The sequence below is a fragment of the Penicillium nucicola genome (assembly GCF_028828085.1).
Source record: "Penicillium nucicola strain IBT 29836 chromosome Unknown utg000002l, whole genome shotgun sequence".
In the NCBI taxonomy this organism is placed as follows: Eukaryota; Fungi; Ascomycota; class Eurotiomycetes; order Eurotiales; family Aspergillaceae; genus Penicillium; species Penicillium nucicola.
This window is the reverse complement of record NW_026643126.1, coordinates 4,314,447-4,338,655: the sequence shown is the minus strand read 5'-3', so window position 1 is coordinate 4,338,655 and position 24,209 is coordinate 4,314,447. Positions and strand designations below refer to the sequence as shown.

Here is a 24,209-nt window from a genome sequence, read left to right as displayed (position 1 = left end):
TCAAGGCAGAGCACAAAGTTCCCCCCGGAAATCGATCACGAGGTGACAGGCCGAGACTTCCGCGCCACCCACTGGTCGACCCTGGAGATTCTGGAGAGTCTGGAGTCGTGGAGTGACGCCGACCCACGGGTGGGCCGGTCGACCTGCCAAATGCGAAGGCATTTCCCCAGATTCTCTCTTGGCTCGCGGACATGGCCGCCGGCCGTGAAGCACCACGCGACTCGGGAATCAACGTGTCATCGTTTTGAAGCATGGGCGCACTGCGCCGGACTATCATGGTTCACTGATCATGAAATGCAGGATTCTGGGCTTCCGTCAGTGTCGACTGCCCAGCCTTGGCTTTCTTGGTCAGGCACATTATAAGAAGGAGATGATCCGACCTTTCCAGCAAAAGCTGTCAAACTCTGTTATCCAGTAGACTCTGCTCTTATCACTACTCACTGGCACTATGTTTAAGAAAGTATTCAATAAACGTCCGCAGGATGCCTACGCGGACGCCGATGTTCCTAGAGAGTCAGTCTCTACGCATGGCGAAAAAGGACCCGGTGATGTCGTTGACACGCCCATCCCGCTGCTGACATGGCGCTCATTTGTTATGGGCATCTTGGTCTCGATGGGAGGTTTCTTGTTCGGTTATGATACTGGTCAGATCTCTGGTTTCCTTGAGATGCCCAACTTCCTGCAGCGGTATGGTCAACTGCAATCTGATGGCACCTACAAATTCAGTAACGTGCGCTCGGGTCTGATTGTTGCTTTGGTGAGTGCCACCTCCCCTGGTGAGATGTTTGCATGCTCATGATATATAGTTGTCCATCGGTACGCTGATAGGAGCTTTGATTGCTGCCCCAATTGCCGATCGTGTGGGACGGAAATGGTGTATCAGTGGCTGGGCCTTAATGGTGTGCGTTGGAATCACCGTTCAAATTAGCTCGCCAGACGGAAAGTGGTACCAGGTCGCCGTCGGCCGTTTGATCGCCGGACTTGGTGTTGGTGCTATTTCTCTGCTCGTGCCAATGTACCAGGCCGAGTCAGGACCGCGTCATATTCGAGGATCCCTTATTAGGTATGTCGGCTTGTGTTTTGGCACGGGATATTCTCTAACTATCCACAGTACCTACCAGCTGTTCATCACTCTCGGAATCTTTGTTGCGAACTGCATCAATTTCGGAACCGAAGCCAATACAGACACTAGCTCATGGCGCATTCCCATGGGAATCACATACCTCTGGGCCGGGATTCTTGGTATTGGCATGGTCTTCTTCCCCGAAAGTCCACGTTACGATTACCGCCACGGCAAGGTCGAGAAGTCAATCAACACCCTTTCTAAGATCTATGGCATCCCTCCAAACCACCGTGCCCTCCGTCTCGAGTTTGATGAGATCAAACAAAAGTACGAGGAAGAGCAGCGTATGGGAAAAGCCGGCTGGATACAATTATTCCGTGCTCCAACCATGCCATACCGGGTGGCTGTCGGTGTTGCCTTGCAAGCTCTGCAGCAGCTAACAGGTGCCAACTACTTCTTCTACTATGTACGTCATCACAAAACAATCCACTGCCAAACCTAATTAACTTCATACTAGGGAACAACTATCTTCCAAGGTGCCGGTATCCAAAACAGTTACGTGACTCAGATGATCCTAGGTGGTGTTAACTTTGGAACCACCTTCCTTGGTCTCTACCTCATTGAGCACTATGGTCGTCGTCGCTCTCTAATTGCTGGAGCCCTATGGATGTTTATTTGCTTCATGATTTTCGCGTCAGTGGGCCACTTCTCACTCGATCGCGAGAATCCAGAAGCAACCAAAACCCCTGGTGTGGTAATGGTAGTTTTCGCCTGTCTCTTTATTCTGGGGTTCGCAAGTACATGGGGACCAATGGTATGGACTATTATCGCCGAGCTTTATCCCTCCCAATACCGCGCGAAAGCCATGTCACTCGCAACCGCGTCAAACTGGCTCTGGAACTTCCTCCTTGCATTCTTCACCCCGTTTATCACTGGTGCTATCGACTTCCGCTTTGGATACGTCTTCGCAGGCTGTCTGTTCCTCGCTGCGGGCTTAGTGTATGTTGCCGTCATCGAGGGACAGGGCCGGACTTTGGAGGAGATTGATACAATGTATCTCATGAAGGTCAAGCCGTGGAAGAGTTCCAAGTTCCAATTCCCTGCCGATGCAAACATTATTCGTGGTTCGTTTGACAAGGGAGGTGATCAGCCAGCGTCGGCTCATATTGCTGATCCGACTACTGAGTTGCGCGAGGATGGCTCAACAGTGCCGGAGACTGCACCAGAGACTGCACCCGAGACTCGTGCCTAAGTACGATGGGCGGTGTTTGCGATGGAATTTGAGTGAGTGATGAGTGATGAGTGATGAGCGAGTGAGTAGAGTCAGTTTCATGTAATAGTACTTTATGCAAATTCTGATATTCTTTTGTATAACTTTGTATTGAAAAGTTCCTGTCACGGTCCTCATTGAGTTCTCGCTAGCAGCAGAGAAGAGAGACAGAATCCATTGAGATCTACTTTCTAATGAGAATCTTATCCAAATACTCGGTCATCCCATCCACGTCTCCTAACTCCCCAACCCAGCCGATGTACTGATCAGGGCGAACAACCACCAGAGCTCCAAGAATCCAATCGACTCCCCATTTCTCATACGCCGTCCCATCACAATAACGGTCAAAGATGTAAGAATCATCACACCAGATCTTGTCATAAGCCCACCCTCGAACTGGGCCCAAGGGACGTAGAATATCCGGGAAATCAAAGAGCTCAGCCTCTTTCCACGGCACACTGTGAACGGTGAGGACATCGAGGGGGCTGTCATAGCGCCCAGGAATTGAGACATAACGATCTAGGGGAGATGGCGTTGCTGCAGATTGTCCCGTGAGAATCTGGCACAATGCCTCCAGGCGTCCCCTTTGCATGGGATTTCGGACATCTCCAGCCAGAACAAGAATGTGGAACCGCCCATCACTTTCCAACAGCCTCGTGGTCCATTCAGCTCCTCCTTCGGCCTGATTGCGAAGCTTCACTGGCTTCAATCTCTCACCGGGAACGATGTATCGAGCAATGGCCTCCCAACCTGGCTTACACACCAGACAGCTACCAGGGTAGAAAACTTTCCATCCATCCGCAAAATCCTCAAATTTCCCTGCGATATCAAACATAGCAGCAGCCTTGGTATCCTTCTCCTCGGAAGGGTTCCGATCAGTAAACATAGGCGACCAGTGCCGATCAAAATCAAGCAGCATCTCCGCAAGCGGGTGTCGCTCAAGATCATAAGTCGCCAGAACTGCAGGCTGAACAGTTCCTGCAACCACAAGCGCCACCTTCCACCCGACATTGAATCCGTCCTGCATACTCATGTTCATACCAAGCCCCATCTTTGGGGAATGAGTATGCACCGCATCACCAGCAAGGAAAATGCGATCCCCTTTGGTGAATTCGCTTGCGATCCGCTGGCCTACTTGGTAAACAGTCCACCAACTACAGGCTTTAAAGTCGAAGGTGAATGGAGAAAGAATTGCCTGGACACGTGTGCGGATCACCTCTGGTGTGATTGTCGAGCGGTCGAAGCGGGTTGTCGACCCTGCCTCGCAGACGTGCACTGGAACGTAGAAGCGTACCAGGCCTCGTTCACGCGGAATGATGAGGATTGTCCCTGCGGCATTGTGGATGATGCTTACGCGACGAACATCCGCTGTACTTATTTAGTGACATGGTTCGCACGGATTTGCTGGTAACTTACGGAAATTGCTAATAGGCACAACATCTATCACCCCCCTACATTGGTGTCAAATGAAAGCAGAGACCGATGTACAGTGAGCGAGACTGACCATATATGATCCGTATTGGAACCTTCCACTGGAATTTTCAACTGTTTTCTCGTCCAGCTGTGAGCGCCGTCACACCCAATGAGATATTTAGCTCGGACAATTTCAGCCTGCGACTGCACATTACTCGGCTGGGTCTGGTCAATCCAATCATCGGGGAGCAAGCCCTGACACTCCAAGTCCTCACGAGTCGCTTCAGATATAGATTGGCTCTGGCCGCATGGTGTACTTGGGGCTGTCCCTCCATGACGGTGGAGCTTGACCGTGATGGGATACGAGTCCGGGTCATTCTCTAGGTTCTCGTCGTACTCCAGAGACTCGGCAATGACGTCCCGCTCCACTTGAAGATCAGAGTGCTCTTGAATACTGTCGAGAAGGAAACGCTCAATACGGCCTTGACTCAATCGTGTGCTGTGGTAAGGGGACTCATCTGGTCTGGACATGTTGAACGGACCCTTTCGAGTGAGTTTTCCACCCTCCCCAGGCACCTATTTATCCAATTGATTGTCAGTCCACAGCCCATATCGAGGGGTGATGCATCCAACAGACCCAGAAGTTTGCTTCGGTTGAAATGGACGCCTCATGCATGACACGATGCTGAAATCCCATACTGTCGAACAACTCCAGGGTGCGAGGACGCAGTCCATCCGCATGCCCTACAAACACCTTTGTACTTCGTTTATCAACAACACGCGCCTTGACACCACAGCGAGCCATCCAGTACGCCGCCATGAGGCCTGACGGACCTGCTCCCACGATCAAACTACCAGAAGATCGGTCAGCCAAGTTGATTCTCAAATGGAGAGATCCCTTACACATCAGTGTAGGTTGTCACGGGTATGTCCTGATCATTCATGGCGTGTAATGTATCTCAATGTCTAAGTAAAAGCTGTATGCTGACAGGAGATATAGGAACTACTACGATGGCCACTCATTGCCTCCAGGCCCTTTTATATTCGACGACTAGGCCATATTGTGCTACGTGTAGTTTTGATCTGAGGTCACTTCACACCACAGTCTATGCTGCAGGCTGACTCCTCTCACGAACCGCGCTGGCCCAGAGGAGCTGAGTCTGAGCTTTTGCTAGGGTTCGCTGTGCGGAGGATGAGATGTATTTCTTCGTACACTCGGGATGCAGCGATGCCCCTTTACGAACTCCACCCAGTGATTCAGGGCATTCGTTCACTGGACCAGCCTGTCCATGTCAATTTGTTCTTGTGCGATGGAAATCGCCATGAGATGAGCTGAAAGGCATGTTGTTCAACCCCACCACTGGTATCCCGGAAGTCCCGCTTCCAGCCGGAGGTGAGGCTCCCGGGTGGCAAGTCCCCGGGAGCGCTGGAGACTTGATTAATCAATCATTGCTTGATCATGGCGCGCAGCTTGATCTGCTCGGTGATTCTTCCGTTCATCCATCGTCTACAGTATCAAAGCAGGACTCTGCCCATTCCAGGGTCCGCCCGGCGCATCAGGCTGAAGTGCACCCAACCAGGAGTTTTGGTTACGCAATGTGCGATGGGCTACAGGGAATGTTTGTTGATTTGGTCCGGGATTGGCGATTGTAAGTCTTGTCCGGTGTAGTTGATATAAGTTATGGGCTATAGTTCCCTATCACGACACTAGACCCCTTTGGGCCCACCGGGGGCTAAACGTTCAACATCGAGATCAGATGACCAATCTGGTGGGGACCTTCCAAAGTTCCAAGGAAAGAAACGTCCAAAGACTCTTTTCGGTCTGTCGACTCGGATTGGCTCGGACATGCACAACCTCGCAAAAGCCTACAGGACACGCTATCGTCCACCACTTCCTGCTAGTGAAGGTCACCTGCTCAGATGATCGGGTATTGAACGGTTGGGATATCGGCTAATTTCGTGCCGTTGAAAAGCTCCGGTGGTGACTCGGAGCAGGGTCCTCCGGGTGGACTGCCGGTGTATAGACGTGGGATGAGCGGAAATGTATAGATGTGGGTACGGTCCTCAAGTCAGACGGAGCATAATGCTCCTGGGTTCCAGCGGTTGCGCAACGTGGCTAGAACGGAAGACAAGGGACAGAACTGCTCCTCTCCAGCATATACCAGCATACACCAGCATCCACCAGCATTCAAAGAGTTGAAATTGCCCAGGTGGCAGCTGGAAGCTTGACGCTGTATCGGTGAGGCTGACTCAGCATGACGCCGTTGACTTTCCCGGACGCCAAAGTAAAGTAGAATAGACGAACAAGAGATAGAACAGTAGCAGTGAAGGAATTGAAGCGATTTGCGTGATTTCAGCCTATCCAAGACCCAAATCAACGGATTCACGGCTGATACTGTTGAAGCTGGCCCAGTGCCCCCCACCGACATCATCTGCCCCCACCAACAAATACTCTCCCCCCCCCCCCCTCCTCCCCTCTTCTCTTCTTCTCTCATTCATCCCTCCCACCTTATCCTTCATTTTATACCACCCTTGTATGTTGTTCTGCATGCCGGGATCTGATTTCATCGCTAACAGTTTTAGAATCCGCCATCATGGGTTTCACTGATCTGGACCAGTTGGCTATTAACACCATTCGTGTTCTCGCGGTAAGCCCCTCCGGAATTGGCGGCCAGTGAACCAGAATGATGGCACACCGGTTCAATGCTTCTCAATGCCCTTCAATCCCCTGAAATGCGCGTCGGTGGAGCTGGATCGCTGACTGAGAGCGTCGCAGATTGATGCCACCTCCAAGGCTAACTCCGGTCACCCCGGTGCCCCTATGGGCATGGCCCCCGTGGCCCACGTTCTGTTCAACAAGTTCATGAACTTCAACCCCAAGAACCCGGACTGGGCCAACCGTGATCGTTTCGTGCTCTCGTATGTGAAAATTATCTATCCTCTGAAGACAGCCCGTGGGCTTCCGCCCACCTGCCCAGCAACCGGTGGCGGCAGCTTCGAATGATCGCTAATACCGCGTCCAGCAACGGCCACGGCTGCATGCTGCAGTATGCTCTCCTTCACCTGTTCGGCTACGACCTCACCCTGGACGACCTGAAGCAGTTCCGTGTAGGTACATCCGAGCCAGAGGAGATGGGCGTTCGCTGACCTTCACAGCAACTGGACTCCAAGACTCCCGGTCACCCCGAGGCTCACGACACCCCCGGTATTGAGGTGACCACTGGTCCTCTTGGCCAGGGTTTCGCCAACGCCGTCGGTCTCGCCATGGCCCAGGCCCACTCCGGTGGTGTCTACAACAAGCCCGGCTTCGAGCTGTTCAACAACTACACCTACATGTTCTTCGGTGATGGTTGTGCGATGGAGGGTATCGCCTCCGAGGCCGCCTCCATGGCCGGTCACCTGAAGCTCGGCAACCTGATTGCCATCTACGACGACAACCACATTTCCATTGGTAAGGACAACCTCCCGGCCTAGTGCGACTGGAGACTAATTGGATTTGCAGACGGTGACACCAAGTGCGCCTTCACTGAGGACGTTATGAAGCGTTTCGAGGCCTACGGCTGGCACACCGAGTGGGTCAAGGATGGTGACCGTGACCTCGAGGGAATTGAGGCTGCTATCCGCAAGTGTCAGCAGGTTACTGACAAGCCCTCCGTCATCAAGCTGACCACCACCATTGGTTTCGGTTCCAAGCTCGCCGGTACCGGCGGTGTCCACGGTAACCCCCTCAAGGCCGATGATGCCCAGGGTGTCAAGAAGCTGTTCGGCTTCAACCCCGAGGAGACCTTCGCTGTTCCCCAGACCGTCTACGACCTGTACAACAAGCACGCCGCCGAGGGTGCCGCCAAGGAGCAGGAGTGGAACCAGCTCTTCCAGAAGTACCAGTCTGAGCACAAGACCGAGGGTGCTGACCTCGCCCGTCGTCTCTCCGGCAAGCTGCCCGAGGGCTGGGAGAAGTCCCTCCCCGTCTACAAGCCTACTGATGCTGCCATCGCTTCCCGTAAGCTCTCCGAGGCTGTCCTCGAGGCCATCCACGACGTTGTCCCCGAGCTTGTCTCCGGTTCCGCCGATCTCACTGGATCCAACAACACTCGCTGGAAGAACGCCGTTGACTTCCAGCCCCCTGACCTCGGTATTGGTGAGTGGGCCGGTCGCTACGTCCGCTACGGTGTGCGCGAGCACGCCATGGCCGCCGTCATGAACGGTCTCGCTGCCTACGGCACCATCATCCCCGCCGGTGGTACTTTCCTCAACTTCGTCTCCTACGCCGCCGGTGCCCTCCGTCTCTCTGCCCTCTCCCGCGTTCGTGTCATCCACGTCGCCACCCACGACTCCATCGGTCTGGGTGAGGATGGCCCCACTCACCAGCCCATTGAGACTCTGGCTCACTTCCGTGCCCTCCCCAACTGCATGGTCTGGCGTCCCGCTGACGGCAACGAGACCAGCGCTGCCTACTACTCTGCCCTGACCTCCAAGCACACCCCTACCGTCATGGCCCTGACCCGCCAGAACCTGCCCCAGCTCGAGCTCTCCACCATCGAGAGCGCCCTGAAGGGTGCTTACGTCGCTGTCGACACCCCCAACGCTGCCATCACCATTATCTCCACTGGTTCCGAGGTCAGCATTGCCATCGAGGCTGCCACATATCTCCAGGAGAAGCACAGTGTCGCTGCCCGCGTTGTGTCTGTTCCTTGCTTCGAGGTCTTCGACGCCCAGGACAAGTCCTACCGCCTCAAGGTTCTCCCCGACGGCATCCCTGTGCTGTCCGTCGAGGCTTGCTCCACCATGGGTTGGGAGCGCTACTCTCACGAGCAGTTCGGTCTCAACCGCTTCGGTGCTTCCGGCCCCTACAAGGAGGTGTACGCCGTAAGTTATCTCTCGCCCCTGTCCTTTCCGATTGGTATTCTAACCTGCTTCAGAAATTCGAGTTCACCCCCGAGGGCATCAGCAAGCGCGCCCTTGCCACCATCGACTTCTACAAGGGCCACACCGTGCGCTCGCCCATTAACCGTGCTTTCCAGCAGATCCTGTAAGGAACGGAACGAATATGACGTAACAAAATGTTTTGGTTTTTATGAGGAGCGATTGCCCTCCAGATACACAAGAATACAAATAGAGTATTCCCCGGTTCACATTGAGACTCGTAATGTGTAGTCATGATGCTCCCTGTCTTTTCTGCACTTCAAGCACCCCTTTCAGCGTCTGTTCTTTCGTCTTGCGCGACTCCGCAGTCAAAGGCCCGTATGCCTCCTCGGTCTGTTGGACAACCCTATCTCTCCACGCCTGATCACCGTGGATGTCAATTTTTGCCAAATCCTCCCACACATCCTGAATTGTCGGCTCGAGCTTCTGCAAGAACGCCCCAATTCCTCCCTCCCCCTCCACCCGCATGATAACTCTCAAACACACCACTCCCAGCCCACCGAGGCCCAACACTAGCCATCACAATAGCGTCAAGATCCCTGGCCGAAACTACCCCCTCCCCAACCAGCGAACAAGCCTCCCGGAGCAAAGCAAAAGCAAGGCGATTGCCCACAAACCCAGGAACCTCCTTGTGCAATGTAACAGGCCGATAATGCGTCCCAGCCTGAGCATCCGCAGAGCCAGAACTAAAACCAGGACCAGGAATGCCCCTAAAATACCATTTCACAAATTCAATCCTTTCCCCCGCAGTCTCCGGCCCAGGCACAACCTCCACCAGGGGCATGATATGTGGTGGATTAAACGGATGTGCCACGAGTAGCCTCTCCCCAACCCCATCTGCAGGTTCACAAGTAGAATTTTGCGCCGAGGCAGCAATACCAGAAGAACTACTCCAAAGATGGGCATCCCGCGTAGCAATAGATCCCACCTCTTTCCAGAGTGCCTGCTTGGAACTGGTGATTTCGGGACTTTGTTCCTGAATAATCGTTGCATTCGTCAGTGCTTCTTGGAGCGTGCGTGCCAGTTTCAGGCGGGACGATCTGAAAAGATCATCGACTATATCTGTGTCTAGTCCTGAGTTTGATGGAGATGATTCTCGAGACTCGAGGAGGGAGGGGAGATTGCTTCGGATTTGGGCCTCTGTATCAGGGCGGGGGTCGTAGACAGTTATACTTGTGTCGGGGCGGCGTAGATGCATGGCCAGCATTGAGAGGCCGATTGTTCCTAGGCCTAGGAGCGCGACCTTGTGTGGATATTCTGACATTTTAGGAACTTGGATTTGAAGAGAGAAGAGAGAGTGAAGGGGAGAAGATCTTAGTTGCAGGTGGGGGATGCGGGGGATCCGCGGGAGTTAGGGTTTGACGGAGTATAGTCCGGCTGTTTGCCCTATGAGTCTCTTATATTCACTTCTTTTCACTGGATACTCGGTGAAATCAATAGACATGGCTGGATATAGCACTGGAGACATCTACGCATGCTCTATGTATTCGGCCAAGCCCCTGGAATGACTGGGACTGGCTCATCGATCATCTCCCAGAATTCCCCAGAATAGCCATCAGATCTTTCCGACAGCCATAACTTCCAATCACGGGGATATGGTCCATGAGAAAACCCAACGACCCGCTGCCATCCCCAGTTCCTCCTCCAAAAGACATCACGTTCGATCAACCCATTCTCCCATACTTGCTCCTCCATTTGTCCAAACCTCTGGAGATCAACACCCCCTTCTTGAAGGTCAGTCACCCAAGCAGAGATGGCAAGATTCCATCCTTTCATAACACAGTTATTGAAGTCCCACCAGTAGACGAACCCGCCTAAAAAGGCGAGGAACGGTGTCATCCCACCGACAACATGATGCAGATCCACCCCCGCCAGTAACAGGTCGTGAAACAAAGCATTCCAGGCCTCATACAGGCTCAGAGCTTCGAGGAACTGCTTCTCAAATTCCATTCTATCACTCTTTCCATCTTTAGATATGCATCCTCCGCGCTGTCGTTGGAGCTTTTCCAGCGCAGCCAGACTTCCCCCAATTCTCATGGCAATACAATGCACCAAGGTCATCTCTTTCCACCACCGCCATGAAGTCTGGAGCTGCAGGTTCTCAGGCTTCCACGGCCGATCCCCGAGAACAGTTCGCACCAGCCCAGGCATATGGCTGGCATCCCAGATACCGGATGTCGCGCGAGCTGCCACTGCCACTCGAACCCACTGAGGCATGTCATAGAATGTCGGGCAAAACTGGCGCTGGAAGAAGAGGAATTCCTCTGCTGAGCCATGGAAATCCGAGAGAATTCCACCCAGGACTTCTTCGGGTGTCTCGTACATCATCTCCTCTGACGGACAGAGGAGGCGCATTGAAGGGAGCAGATGTCGACTATCCGGACTAAACATGTTGCCTGTCCATACTAAATGTCTCAGGGCAGTGTTGAAATCAACTTTGCCTTGTCCTTGAAGACCGGGATCTGTTCCCTCCTGCAAAAGAAATTTGATAATCTCTGCCCGGTTTGCAGAGTGTGCATACTAAGAAAGAGGAAAGTTGGTACGTGAGGGTGGACAAATGGTGAATGTATAAGTTAACTCACAAATAGAAGAGTGTAGCCCGTGGTACTAACGCGATCAAAGGGCGAAGCCTTCCTTGAAGCAAACAACTCTTGTAATTCTTTGAGATCGCCAGTTTCTACGCATTGCACTGTTTTCGAGTCCTCGGGAATCTCATTGTACGTGCGAAAATCCCACTTCCAGCCATCACGCGCTTGGATGCCAGCTAGCTCGAATGTATGAGCCGTGATCCAGGATGGCAGGCTGAGACGCCACAGAACTCTGCTTCTCTGGGATTTGGTCTCCTTTTGTGATGTCGAGACTAAGGGTTCCAGCCTGTTGGACTCCTTTCTGTCTATGGAAAGACCAAAGACCGGGTTAGTGCCATGCTCATGTTGAAGATGATATCAAACAACATACTATAGCTCACAGGCGTATATTTGACTTCGGACCACTCTATCTGAGTGACGGTTGGCTTTGTATCTTGAGCAATTCTCTGCGCAATCAGTTCCGGTTGAACTTGAATCAAGGCCCTATATACAGATTCGGTCAGACCCTCACGGCGAGGCAACAAGAAGAGGAATCATCATACCGTGTATAGCACTGTTGGGATAGCAAAAGCAGCCGCATAGCATTTTGCAGCCTCCCAACAAGTCTCTCGACTTTTCCCTTTTTCAGAATCCCTACCTTCACAGCCCCGTAACTCCTTCGTAATCGGTTCATCTTTCCATTGCGGCCGGTTCGATGACCGGGCGGCCTCAAATCTTCCAATAGCTCCTGACATACCACGTCCATGTCCTTCGCTGCCTCCTTACAGGCCCGATAGCTCTGCGCGGCATGTTTGCTATTGCCCAATGCAGCGACCAGAGATTCCTGCTGGAGATCGGCCTCGATATCATCCAAGATGGAGCCGAAGATCTCGATGTCTCTCACCAGAGTACATAACTCCTCGGGCGCGTATTGAACATCGTGCCAGCACTCTTTCAGGGTTGCGATTGATTTGCCGAGTTGAGCGATCAGGGCGGCAAAGGTTATAACACTTGCTATGGTCCCGACTAGCTCAGCCATGAGATATCCGTGCTAGGTAATCTCCATGGACAGGGACTAAGAGCCATATAGGAGGAAACAACAAGTCTGAGATGCAATTTATGTGCTAGGTCCAAGCTCCAGAAGTTACCAAGACTTTCCGACAGCTGCAGAACGCGCTGGACTAAATAGTGAAACAATTATTCGCCTCTCAGGGAATGTTTGCGGGTAAACGGGTGAGTTTCATGTGCCTCACTGCGCCAGTCGAGTCCTGAGCTTAGTGCTGACACTGTCGCCAATCAAGACCGGAGAATCCTCCACATTTCCCGGGCTTGTCTCGTTTTCCTTTTTTCGGGTTCTGGTGATTCTGACAGCTGATGTTGGTTGATGGCTATTGGCTCCTATCACGTATCTATATGCCGTTCGGCTATGGTTCGCCCACAGGAGCCAGCTTCATTCTTGGTATTCAGGTGACGTCGACGTGGCCTGGTATTATTGGTTGCTCTGATTGATACCCGGGTAAAACCAACTGACGTCTGATGTTTGGTATTCCAAGTTCAACTTTTCTTTCTTAGGGTTGCGTCGTGAAGCGCTGCCTAGAGGCTGAGTTTACCCTCGTTCCGGCTGCATCGGACTCGAGGCTCTGATCGTTGCTTCTACCAAATCAGCTGCAAAGTGGCAAGACAACTAGTTGACAAACTATTCAGTAAGAATATCTGAAATATACATCTTCCTTATCAGTGCGATCAGCCTCTGCGCCCACAGACTGTTCCCGACCATTTCTATCAAGGCTCACTCCTTCTGTTTCCAATACCTTATCTTTGTCTATGTTCAGCTTTCTCATATACGTGGCAAAGCCTAATAGTAGAACTATTTCTACAGCATAGGCTACCAGCATAGCCACAATGCCAGAAGTGTATTGCGGTGCCTCGTCACTCTTGAATGCGAAAGGCCCGATAATATTACCCACGCAGTAGGCAATGAAGAAAACAGCATTCACCACCGATCGCTTGGTCGAGCCACCGGTATTGGCCGTGATCAGAGACATGATCATGGCAAAGGACGCCGTATACGTACTGGTAAGCTACGGGCGAGTCAGCTCACAGCACGCTACGGGAAAAGAATAGTTCAGCATTACCCAATAACAGACCAGAAGGGCCGATTGGCGATCTCGGGACAAAATGTGTATACCGACAGCGCCAGCAAGAGCCGGACACACGTAAATCGCACCAACGATGCATCGCTTTTGCCCGGAGAGCCAGCGCTGGATGTACATGGCGGACACATTCGACCCCAAAATCACCATTCCATACGGAATTTGGAATAGAGTAGCCACAAGATTGGAATATCCAAATCCTTGGATGATCAGACTTCCAAAATTGCTCGCCGCGCCATTGACTACCTGAGTGCACACGCCACAGAGGAAGAAGATCCAAGTCTTGGGGTCGGTGACTGCTTCCACGAGCTGATACCTTTTGATTTTGCGAACATTGCCTCCGTGGTGTCGCGGTCCTAAACGGCGAATAGCGACATCCTTTTCTTGTTCATTCAACCAACGGCTGCGAAGTCAGTAGGAATATATACCATGAGCCGGAATCGTCACATACGCAGCTGATGGGTTCTCAGCCAGATTGAAAAACATGAAGATTCCCCAAATCGAAGAAATGGCACCGATTATGATGAACTGGTATTGCCAAGAGGCCAATGAGCCCTCTATATGACCGATAGCAAAGGCCAAAAGACCACCGAATGAGTTTGCGACGCCCAGAAAGGCGGACCACCAACCAATTCGAATCGGCTGTTCTTCGACCGTGTACCACGTTGCCGTGATGAGTAGATAGGCCGGAGTCGAACATGATTCGAGTGCGCCAAGAAGGAAGCGTAGTCCTAGGAACGAGTCAAATCGGTCACAGCCTGCCAAAGCCATGGTTATTCCGCCCCAGAGTATGATGTTTCCCGAAAGCCATTGAGAGACTGGTAGTTTCTGCATCGCAAAAGCGGTTGGATACTCGAACTATTTGAAATATAAGTCAGATGGAATGCTTCACCGAGTTTCACTTGGCATACCGCAAGGTAGCCAAAATAGAACATGCTTCCTATCCGAACAGGACCTGTGAGTTATCAACGAGAGGAAGAGACAGAGAGAGCTGAACTAACCAAGCCAGCTATATTCTGTGCCTTGAAGATCTAGAGATTCCTTCAAACCAAATACCGCCGAGTACCCTAACATGGCTTTATCGATGTATGTGATGAGATATGTCACGCAAACAAAAGGAATAACGAACATATCGATCTTGCGAATGACTCTCTTTTGGAGAGCCGGATCAATCTCTGCGTCCCACTGGGTCCTCTTCATTACACGATTGTTCTGTTGATCAACGACATCATCCGAGGCCTCTATATGAACACTTGAAGGCTTCGACATGGTGGAATTAGGGTCCTTGTCGGGGAATTGAAAAAGTTTTCTTGTTTCATACCTTTTCTATACAGAAGAAATGCGGGGAAAGCCCAAATTCTTGTTTCAGTCCAAGTGTTGGCGGAAAAGCCATTGCGGAAAAGCAAGCCCTAACATCACTTCGGATTTCCAACTCCTCCCCGCTTCATCTCTATCTTGAGTTCTATACAGTACGATTATAGGCAAACAGACACAGGGGTTTGTATGGTTCAAAATCTCATTCTAGCTTCCAAAGATCAACTTTTGGATGGTATATTATATCGAAGCTGAAGATCAAGATGCGATGCAAAGTCTGACATCCTCGGGCACAATCTCAGTCATAGCAGAAGATCGTCTCAGCAGCTCGACTTCCAACAGTAACACAGGCCCAAGAATAATCCTGGCTGTCGGTGATCACGCCAGCACCGACAGTATACTGAGCACAATTATCCGGCCCAAATTGAGCAGTCAAGTAATCAAGATAATCCGAGATCGCCCGGGACACATTGATATCCTGACCCTGATTCGAAGAAGCCCGACAATACATATAAGGAGCATCAGGTTTGTGGATATTGGACAAATCCACCCAGGCCAGATTGAAGTAATTAGTCCGAGTCAAGCCATCCAGGATGCCACGCACCCCACTGAACTGAGAAAAGCACAGGTGAATATGAACCTGTTCTTCCGACCGAGTAGCAACACTGTTCATGGCCAGCGTCCCAGTCAGCCGGTTATACTTCTGCCCTGGGAATGTGTTCCGCAGGGTATCCTGACCAAGCCGGAAACCACCGTCTGGATCGACGGCCGAGCCCAAGGACAGAATCCCAGGGATCAGCTCCGTGGTCGTGATGAGATCTCCAAGCGAGAGAACCATCCAAACCGGATTCCAAGGCTGACCCGGTGTAATCGGGGGATTCGGGGGCGAAGCAGACGAAATACACGTTGTTCCATGCGGAGATTGGAAATCGTGAATACACCCACAGAGACTGTGGAACCAGACGTAGCAGCCATTGCAATTGTCATTCTCATCCACACAGCCCGAGTAGCATGTATTCAGCTGTGCTCGCGGGGTCACGGGGGAACTGGGAGGTGCCGGGTTGCAAGTTCTCGGGCAGGGTTGCGGCGTCAGTGGTCCCTTGGGGAAGCAAGTCAGGGCTGACGCTGGCGAGGGGAAGCTGGTTGGACACATGCAGGCACTGACATCCATGTTGTGTATATCATGGGATGTACATAGTGGAAGCTGGGCCGAGATTGGCGTGAGTAGGAGGAAAAAGACGCTTGATGCGAGGCGTACATGGTGAATCTTCATAGTGGTTCAATTGGCCGACACATGCAACACATTGAACATGTGCAGGAAGCTCCGGGATTTATCAATCATTTCGACGGCAGACGTGAAGACTCACGATGATGTAAATCTGAGTCTATGAACGGTTAGCTCTATCAATGCCTGAGAGTTGCAGCTGTCGGCTTCGTCTTCCGCGGGAGTCCCAGTGTTATTCAAGTGATATACACCCAATCACAATGAATGCCGTGTGTGCTGTGCTGTGTGCTGGTCATGTCTCTTACTCGTGAACATCCGAGAAAGCCGGTGACCCGGTCCACACTCCGCTTGATTGTTCCCCTGGTGATTCTCCCAGTAGATCAGTGAAGAACTAACATGAGCTGCGATGTGATGGTATGGTTCATGAGATCAGAAGCCTCATCAACTATGACCGTGGGACTAAGGGAACTCCACCTTGGGCGGGCAAAGGCGCTCAATTGACAGGAGTATCTCAGTCAGGTTCTCCGAAAGAAACATTTTACAGCCTAATGTGAAGCAAACCGGAGCTATATCGAAAATACGTGATTTCATTTCAATATCGTCATGAGAATATAAAGACCATTAACCTTTTTAAGATATCACGACATTTATGCGTTGAGCTTCTGGCGGGCAAAGTTGGGCAGGACAAAGGAAGCGCGGTGGATGTCCTGGTTGTAGTAGCGGCAGAGCTTCTGCTCCTCCTCGGCGGACCAGGTGCGGACGGGCTCACGGACGTTGCGGGTGGCATCCTTGCAGCAGACCATGAAGCCGATCTGGCCGGAGGGGTAGGTGGGGATGGTGGTGTAGGCGTATTCGGCGACGGGGAAGACCTCCTTGCAAGACTTCTTGAGGTCGGCAATCAGGTCAAGGTGGAGCCATTGGTTCTCGGCTGTAGATTCAAAGGCACAGCTTCGCAAAACCGAGCCCGTCAAGCGGGTTGGTTGCGAGGTGGTGCAAAAAGGGTTAGCCAGGTGATTCTTTTGCAAAATAGAGAAGTGGTCAAAAAATTGTGACTAAGGGAAGGAAGGAGGTGAGGGACCAAAAGAAATAGACAATTGATCTAAGGGCAGGACAAAAAAAGAAAGGTGACGAACAACCTTGGGTAGTGATAACACCGCCTTCGCGGAGGGCAGACTTGAGGAGCTCGAAGTAGGGCTTCTGGAAGAGGCTCTCGGCGGGACCCTCGGGGTCGGAGCTGTCGGTGATGATTACGTCGAACTCGTTCTGGCGGTTCTTCAGGAACTCGAAGCCATCACCAACGTGGGTGTGGGCATTGGGGTGCTGGAAGCCAATGGCCATGCCGGGGAGGTACTTCTTGGAGACACGGATGACAGCCTCGTCGATGTCGCACAGGGTGGCCTCCTTGACGGAGGCGTGCTTGACGACCTCACGGAGGACACCACCGTCACCACCGCCAATGACGAGGACCTTCTCGGGGTTGGGGTGGGAGTTCATGGCGAGGTGGGTGATCATCTCCTGGTAGGAGAACTCATCACGCTCGGTGCACTGGATAACGTTGTCCAGAACGAGGACGGTGCCGTAGTTGGCGCTCTCGAAAACGAGGACATCCTGGTACTTGGACTTCTCGTGGTGGATGATCTGGTTGACCTTGAGGCTCATGGCCTGACCGGGCCACATGCCGGACTTCTCAGAGAACCAGCCATCTAGCGCCAATTAGCACGGGAGTCAATGGGAGATGGTGGGGGTACAGAATGGTGGGGTGATCAAGGGACGACAACATACCCTGGATAGTGGGGTGGGTAAGCTCGCTCATTTTGAAAGTAGAATTGAAACGACGAAGGGATGAAGAGAAGAAGAAAGAAGAGATCCGGGGGAGCATGCGAAGAAAAAGCCAAAGGTTCTGCGGAACTTTGACTCTTTTGGGCGAGGACTTGGTGGGGCTTTCTGGGCACGAAAATTCCCTCTCACCGCCCTGGATCTATATCCTCGTCGTGATGGATTCGGGCTCGTGGGCGCCGAGTAAATATGAGATGTATAGGACTGGAGCTGGGTATTTCTTGCCTACACAATTGATTGTTCAGTACAATATTATTGCCATTGACGCGAACCCGAGCGGATACGTCTCTATCAAGCGGACAATACCCCGCGGCACATGGGAATAAGCTAAACATGACAAATATTTCCCGGTATAAAGCCTGAACCAGTCTTCTTGGTGGTCTATCAAGTCGAAACAGGACTGATGTAGGCAATGCTAGCCTAAGATCGTCACGCATCGCTGGTTCCTAACCACGCAAGAGACTGGCATTCTCAACATTTAGCTTATCGGTAGTCAGGTCTAGGTGGCTTGCAGGAGATATCAGACGAGTATTATTGCATATATATGGGCTTTATTTCCTCTATACTGAATAAATGAATTACTACCAAGTGGTTGTGCTAAAGATAACCGAAACTGAGAAGCGTTGGTTATGGATGGTAGAAGGCATGACTCAACAAGCCCTAAGAGAAGAATTGAAGCTCATCATGCACTTGATCGTACAGTCAACTTATTTCTCCGGTAGAATTGCCCTCTGCATCATACGTGATCTCCTTGTCTGGGTTAAGAAGTGAGACAAGTCCCATCTGCTGGACAGCAGTCAGAGCTTGCTCCTCGCCAGTCTCGTCCACAACGCTGACATTACCCTTGCCACAGTAATCCTCGAAGTATTTCTGGACCATTACCTTGTTCTCTGCCTGGGATTAGCCATATTGATCACGGTATAGTTGGTAGGCTTAGAAAATTGTTGTGTTATAGTTCGTCATGTTTGGGAATGGGCGGAGTGGGTATGTTTTTGGCCAAACATACAGTAAGTAATGTAGGCGTGCTATACCTTATACCTTAGCCTGGCTCAGCGACACCACGAAAAGCAGAAGTTTTGCTGCCGAGCTGGCCAATGTCGCATAGTGACTGCGGGTGTATAGGATACCAAACAAACCACTGAACAAAATTGCCAAAACAACGTATAAGGGTTGAATCTAGTGCCAGTTTCAGAATTACTGATTACTGTATTATCTCGCAGTCTGAAATCCAAATAGCACTTTGTGGTTAGAAATCCTATCAAATTCGAGGGTAGAAAAGGATTGCCATATCGAGAAGTGGGACCTGGTATCTCACGAGCCAATGATGTGCCCCAGAATGGCGCTTACCCAAGTTCGACCTTCAGGATGGGAGAAGATGCTTGAAAAAAGGGCGGAAAAGATGACAGTTAAAGGAAATTCAAAATGGTCGATTGCTTTCTAGTTACTGTACAAGCATACAGCTCCCCACAAGGGCAGAGTCTTCGGGTGTATCATGCTCTGCTATACCAATCCAACCTCACTCCAAACAGAAACCAATTTACTCATCGTGGCCACCCTCGAGGCGACCGGGCTTGGAGTTCAAGTAGTGGTTGCTAAAGATTCATTGGATCAGCCCGCGTTCTGAAGCGTCGCTTCCGGGGGCAGTCTTACCGCTCAATGGCCCACTCCATGGCAGCGTAGGCAACGACGAAGGGAGGAACAACGTAGAGAACCTGGTGGCGGAAACGGCGGAAAGTGTTGAAGATGGCGGCGTTAGCGGCACCGGCGAAAGGACGCTGACGGTTAGGGGACAGCGAGTAGGTGGCGATGCGCTGGGGGGTCGGGCAGCCTGCGAGTGCAACATTAGCAATCCGGTCGAATTGTTTGGTTTTGTGATGTCGCTTGGAGTCTTTTCTTCGGTCCTGGTCGCGATCTTTCCGGCCATGTTGAAGATAGGATCCGCGTGTGTTCCGGCTCATTCGAAGGATTCAAGGGTTATGGTCAACGTACCGAACTCTCCCCAGTTGCCGATGAAGCTATAGAAAGAAAAGTGTTAGCATGTGCATAGTCAAGTTCTGAAGCAATTGGATTCATTGCGAGGGCCTCAATTGGCACGGGGCTCAAGTAACATGGAGAGAATCGTGCGGCTAACGCATCCGGGAGCCCGGCACTGGAAGGAGTCAGGGCAAAATGACTTACTGTCCGTTCTTGGGGTCAACTGAGCCACCCATTTTGAATGATTCGTAGAAAAAGAGAGGAGTAGGTGGGAAGGGATTGGGAGGAGCAGAACGGGGAAGGGAAAAGACGAAGTCGGGCGAAGTTGGAGGTTCGGATGGACACTAAACCCGATTGGGAAACCTCAGAGGTGAGCAAAAGAACATCATCTCCATCATCGACTCCTCATCACCTCCCCCTGCACCTCCAACAATGGCCAACGTCCTCCAACAAGTCTATCGGCTGGCTTTCCCCGTGGCCCTCGGCGGTATAGTCGTGCAAAATTCCCTTTACGATGTCAAGGGCGGTACGCGAGCCGTCATCTTCGACCGAGTGTCTGGTGTGCAAGAGAAGGTCGTCAACGAAGGCACACATTTCTTGATTCCCTGGTTGCAGCGCGCAATTGTATACGATGTCCGGACCAAGCCTCGCAACATTTCGACCACGACAGGAAGTAAGGACTTGCAGATGGTTAGCTTGACGCTCCGTGTGCTGCACCGCCCGGAGGTGCCGAAGCTGCCCCAAATCTACCAGGTATGTTTTTCTACCATATCAAGTATGTGGAAAACCACTGTGGCTAACTAAGAGCCATTTAGTCTTACGGTACCGATTACGATGAGCGTGTCCTCCCCTCCATCGGTAATGAAGTCCTCAAGTCCATCGTGGCCCAGTTCGACGCTGCCGAACTCATCACGCAACGTGAAGCTGTCTCCAACCGCATCCGTACCGACCTTATGAAGCGTGCCGGACAATTCAATATCGCTCTCGAGGATGTTTCTATCACCCACATGACCTTCGGAAAGGAGTTCACACGAGCCGTCGAGCAAAAGCAGATCGCCCAGCAGGACGCTGAGCGGGCCCGTTTCATTGTCGAGCGCGCCGAGCAGGAACGCCAGGCTAACGTTATCCGCGCCGAGGGTGAAGCCGAGAGTGCCGATATCATTAGCAAGGCCGTCGCCAAGGCCGGTAGCGGTCTGATTGAGATTCGTCGCATTGAGGCCAGCAAAGAGATCGCCCAGACTCTGTCTCAGAACCCCAACGTCACTTACCTGCCCGGTGGAGAAGGAAAGGAAGGTGGCAAAAGCACCAGCCTCCTGCTGGGCCTGCGCAGTTAAGCAGATTATAAGGATGTTTCGGGGATCATGGGCCCCGTTTTCACAACTCATTGAATGTACCAATTAATCGCAATCTTTGTCGCGGCTTGGGGTAAGCCTGGCCTCATGCGTGACTGGAGTGGCTTGATCTAGTCCACTTTCTGATATGTAGCAATACCAAACCTCACTCCAACAAGCTATGTTTTAGATTGAGTCGTATCCTCGTTATTGGGTATTTACATATCATGATATATAAGACGAGTGGCAGTCTACAACCGCCGATACATATGCAGCTGGAATCGCATATCCTCTAGCCCAGCACCTTCACCAACTTCGTACTTCAACCGCTTGTCGTCGCGTCTCCACCACCTGGATTCCTCGGTGTAAACTCTCTCCCATTTACCCTTGGCCACTGACAGGAGTGTATGATCAAGAAGGAACTTCATTGGATAGTTCCTTTCTTGCGGTTCGCCGTCCGGTCCTTTTCCAAGCTTCAAAGTCGAATAGCTGCCGGGACTGTCCACAACAAGCAGAATCGCACCAGCAGGTAGGATCTCTGTCATGCGGAGCAAGAATCCGGTAGTCTTAGGCATAGACGTAGAGAAGAGCTCATTCAATGTGAACATGATAGGAACAAGGATGGAAGAGAAGGACGGAGGCGAAGCAGCGCCCATCAAGACCTCCTTCAAGTCTTCTTCGGGGAGAGTGAGGACATCAGATCGGCGGAACGAAACAGAAAAGTTGTCTCCGTTTGGAGGAAGCAAAGGTGAGCGGAACCTCGTCGTTTGGGGGAACGGAACTTCAGCCGAGTTGATAGTTCGCGTAAGTCGATCCACAATCTTCGACCAGTCGGCAATATCGACGGCCTCAACAGAGAGACTTGGACCGGCTGGGATCTTGGTTTCTGTCTTTGGTTCGTTGTTCTCGGCATCTTCCAAAGACACGGCGGCAACACTATCCTCAAGTGACTGTTCACCATGACCCAAATCTCTCCATGCGGCCGCAAGGGCAACAATCTCAGCACCAGCGCCACCACCGATGCAAACAACCCGTGTGGCTTTGTTAGAAGGTGTCCTTGAGCGTCCTCTAGTATTCTCCTCTTCCTCTTGCATCCAGGATAGCACACCCTTCAACAACCCCGCATATCCCAAAGACCGCGACGCACTCCAGCGCAATGCATAAGCGCGCAACAAATCCTCACCAGCCTCAGTAAAGGCAGAGTCAAAGTCACGCTGATAGAGAAGACCCTTAATGGTCTGAATCAAAGATTTCATATCCAGCTCATCTTTCTTATTCTCCGAACTTGATTCACCGGACTCGGCGTCGGCGTTTTCAGACGCAGACTCTTTGGGTACTTGATTCGAAAGAAGAGCAGTCTTGAACACATCGAGGAGCAGTTGCTGCAGAGAAAGGTGAACTTTACCGACAATCTCGAACCCATTAGGGTTTTCGGGCTCTGGGGCGGCTTCGCGTTCGACTTTGGTTGCGTGCTGTTTGTTCGCAGGCGGCGCTTGTTTCGCGCGTTGTGGTTTCGCTTTGGGGCCAGGTGATCTCCTGCGGTTTCCTTGACGTGGGCCTGGCATTTTGGTATAGAGCTTTATCTTCCAGTGTGAAGTTGAGAGAAAGAAAGAAAGATCAATGTGGGGGGGAACTTTTTTTCCTTATCGTTATCGGGATCTATATCACCATTTTGTACGAATAGCCCCTACCTTACGGTAGGAGATTCATGGATATTATCTATAGTTATTACCTTTTTTTCACCTTTTTAGGCTGTTTAGGGAAAGGATCATTTCCATTGATGAGAAAACAGGGAGAATTGAGAGATAATTGAGAGAGAGCTGAGAGAGAGCTGAGAGAGAAATAACAGAGAACCAACAGAGAACTGAGAGAAAACCAAGAGAGAATTGAGAGAGAACTGAGAGAGAGAGCTAAGATAGAACTAGGAGAGATTTGAGAGAGTGCTACTTCTTTGTTATATCTTAAAGTCGAAGACATTTCGAAAGATCTTCTATTATTTTACATAGTTCTAGACTTTTTCATAGAAATCTCTATTCCATCGTAAGCTCTTCTACGATGTCTCTTTGTATATATTTGCTTTGTTTATGATTCCTAAAAGTTTCCTGGTATAGATGTTTATATATATTCGTTCTTCTTGCCAACTCTAGTTTGAAGTTCTATATTCAAAAGGTATTTAAGTCTAAAGCATTATTTAGATAGAATTTTTCTTCAATTCGGCCAGTAGGTAGCAAGACCACCGTGCTCATAATATTTGATATCGATATATTTGACGCCATTGCTGCCTCTTGATGTGCATTCGGCAATTCGTGGATGAAAGCCAATAGTACGTATCATACATAGATCATGGCTTCCCGAATGATTGGTTGTATATTTTCTTTGTGCTCACCACGAGGTACTTTTCTAATGGGGTTTCCTTTTAAAAGGTAGACTTCTGCAAATATACCAATAATTAAGAGTTGCTGGTCGTTTGGGCGATTCGTAACGGACTGTCCGGCAATGGGTGTGTCCGCAACAGATGAGCAGTTTTCCCAGAAGATAGGATCAGAGGCGAGATCCATGCGGTCTTCTTTCTCTCTTGCTGATTCTCATGGGAACCCCCCGGTTGCCTACAGACATCTGCTGTTCCTCAACGATTTGAAGGGCTTCCTTGCTTCCGACCTAGTATTCTGCGAAGATGAGCCCTACTGGCCAGATCACGAAATGCTAAATCCGAGACCATATAGGCCATTGTAGTCGGTTGCGCACACTGGAAAGCCATGGCGAGGAAGTAACATCCAAATATTTGGTTAAACCCCTGAGAAGAGACTACTGCACGTGGTTTATTACGCAGATTCAACCGACCTACTTTGCTCTAGTTTATCGAAAACAATAACTTCGAATAGGCCAGGTTAAGAAGTAAATCTATAGATCTGTGAGACTACGCTAGTCTCCGGGTTGAGGTGGGTAAGCGAGATATAATCTGATGACAGTGTATACAATAAGATCAATGATGGTATTGCAGCAAAAATAGACTGAAGGCTAATTCCTAGACTCGGCGTGGGAACTGCTATTTAACTACTGGCCTCACCATGACATGACTAGTACATGGAAACTAGGTCGGTCCCTGTAACCAATAACAGGGACCCAATTGGGAGTTGGCA

At 51.1% G+C, this 24,209-nt stretch overlaps 11 protein-coding genes across 11 annotated transcripts; 3 read left to right on the top strand and 8 right to left on the bottom strand.

Annotated features, from left to right (window-relative positions):
* Positions 1 to 448: 448 nt before the first annotated feature.
* On the top strand, positions 449 to 2,315 carry N7511_003421 (sugar porter family MFS transporter; the record flags this gene model as incomplete). The annotated part of the gene is made up of 4 exons (XM_057125846.1): positions 449 to 757; positions 807 to 1,063; positions 1,112 to 1,529; positions 1,581 to 2,315. The coding sequence occupies 4 exons, from the start codon at positions 449 to 451 to the stop codon at positions 2,313 to 2,315; spliced, it is 1,719 nt and encodes a 572-aa protein (XP_056988005.1).
* Positions 2,316 to 2,517: 202 nt separating this feature from the next.
* Positions 2,518 to 4,690, bottom strand: N7511_003420 (putative phenol 2-monooxygenase; the record flags this gene model as incomplete). The annotated part of the gene is made up of 5 exons (XM_057125845.1): positions 2,518 to 3,701; positions 3,750 to 3,784; positions 3,838 to 4,322; positions 4,384 to 4,597; positions 4,650 to 4,690. 5 exons carry the CDS (start codon positions 4,688 to 4,690, stop codon positions 2,518 to 2,520), a joined length of 1,959 nt encoding a protein of 652 aa, XP_056988004.1.
* A 1,650-nt stretch (positions 4,691 to 6,340) lies between these two features.
* tktA (transketolase tktA) lies at positions 6,341 to 8,779 on the top strand (the record flags this gene model as incomplete). The annotated part of the gene is made up of 6 exons (XM_057125844.1): positions 6,341 to 6,394; positions 6,523 to 6,665; positions 6,770 to 6,854; positions 6,903 to 7,197; positions 7,249 to 8,612; positions 8,666 to 8,779. The coding sequence occupies 6 exons, from the start codon at positions 6,341 to 6,343 to the stop codon at positions 8,777 to 8,779; spliced, it is 2,055 nt and encodes a 684-aa protein (XP_056988003.1).
* A 121-nt stretch (positions 8,780 to 8,900) lies between these two features.
* N7511_003418 (uncharacterized protein) lies at positions 8,901 to 9,933 on the bottom strand (the record flags this gene model as incomplete). Its single annotated transcript, XM_057125843.1, is given in 2 exon segments — positions 8,901 to 9,142; positions 9,156 to 9,933. The coding sequence occupies 2 exon segments, from the start codon at positions 9,931 to 9,933 to the stop codon at positions 8,901 to 8,903; spliced, it is 1,020 nt and encodes a 339-aa protein (XP_056988002.1).
* Positions 9,934 to 10,148: 215 nt separating this feature from the next.
* N7511_003417 (uncharacterized protein) lies at positions 10,149 to 12,275 on the bottom strand (the record flags this gene model as incomplete). Its single annotated transcript, XM_057125842.1, has 4 exons — positions 10,149 to 11,189; positions 11,252 to 11,562; positions 11,628 to 11,740; positions 11,800 to 12,275. The coding sequence occupies 4 exons, from the start codon at positions 12,273 to 12,275 to the stop codon at positions 10,149 to 10,151; spliced, it is 1,941 nt and encodes a 646-aa protein (XP_056988001.1).
* A 661-nt stretch (positions 12,276 to 12,936) lies between these two features.
* Positions 12,937 to 14,658, bottom strand: N7511_003416 (uncharacterized protein; the record flags this gene model as incomplete). The annotated part of the gene is made up of 5 exons (XM_057125841.1): positions 12,937 to 13,317; positions 13,384 to 13,792; positions 13,841 to 14,247; positions 14,301 to 14,344; positions 14,391 to 14,658. 5 exons carry the CDS (start codon positions 14,656 to 14,658, stop codon positions 12,937 to 12,939), a joined length of 1,509 nt encoding a protein of 502 aa, XP_056988000.1.
* Positions 14,659 to 15,001: 343 nt separating this feature from the next.
* On the bottom strand, positions 15,002 to 15,874 carry N7511_003415 (uncharacterized protein; the record flags this gene model as incomplete). Its single annotated transcript, XM_057125840.1, has 1 exon — positions 15,002 to 15,874. One exon carries the CDS (start codon positions 15,872 to 15,874, stop codon positions 15,002 to 15,004), a length of 873 nt encoding a protein of 290 aa, XP_056987999.1.
* Positions 15,875 to 16,575: 701 nt separating this feature from the next.
* N7511_003414 (spermidine synthase) lies at positions 16,576 to 17,741 on the bottom strand (the record flags this gene model as incomplete). The annotated part of the gene is made up of 3 exons (XM_057125839.1): positions 16,576 to 16,856; positions 17,065 to 17,631; positions 17,711 to 17,741. 3 exons carry the CDS (start codon positions 17,739 to 17,741, stop codon positions 16,576 to 16,578), a joined length of 879 nt encoding a protein of 292 aa, XP_056987998.1.
* Positions 17,742 to 19,301: 1,560 nt separating this feature from the next.
* On the bottom strand, positions 19,302 to 19,974 carry N7511_003413 (ubiquinol--cytochrome-c reductase subunit 8; the record flags this gene model as incomplete). The annotated part of the gene is made up of 4 exons (XM_057125838.1): positions 19,302 to 19,356; positions 19,415 to 19,592; positions 19,754 to 19,779; positions 19,943 to 19,974. The coding sequence occupies 4 exons, from the start codon at positions 19,972 to 19,974 to the stop codon at positions 19,302 to 19,304; spliced, it is 291 nt and encodes a 96-aa protein (XP_056987997.1).
* Positions 19,975 to 20,170: 196 nt separating this feature from the next.
* phb1 (prohibitin subunit PHB1) lies at positions 20,171 to 21,072 on the top strand (the record flags this gene model as incomplete). The annotated part of the gene is made up of 2 exons (XM_057125837.1): positions 20,171 to 20,491; positions 20,554 to 21,072. 2 exons carry the CDS (start codon positions 20,171 to 20,173, stop codon positions 21,070 to 21,072), a joined length of 840 nt encoding a protein of 279 aa, XP_056987996.1.
* Positions 21,073 to 21,320: 248 nt separating this feature from the next.
* On the bottom strand, positions 21,321 to 22,634 carry N7511_003411 (25S rRNA (uracil2843-N3)-methyltransferase; the record flags this gene model as incomplete). Its single annotated transcript, XM_057125836.1, has 1 exon — positions 21,321 to 22,634. One exon carries the CDS (start codon positions 22,632 to 22,634, stop codon positions 21,321 to 21,323), a length of 1,314 nt encoding a protein of 437 aa, XP_056987995.1.
* Between the last annotated feature and the right edge of the window lie 1,575 nt (positions 22,635 to 24,209).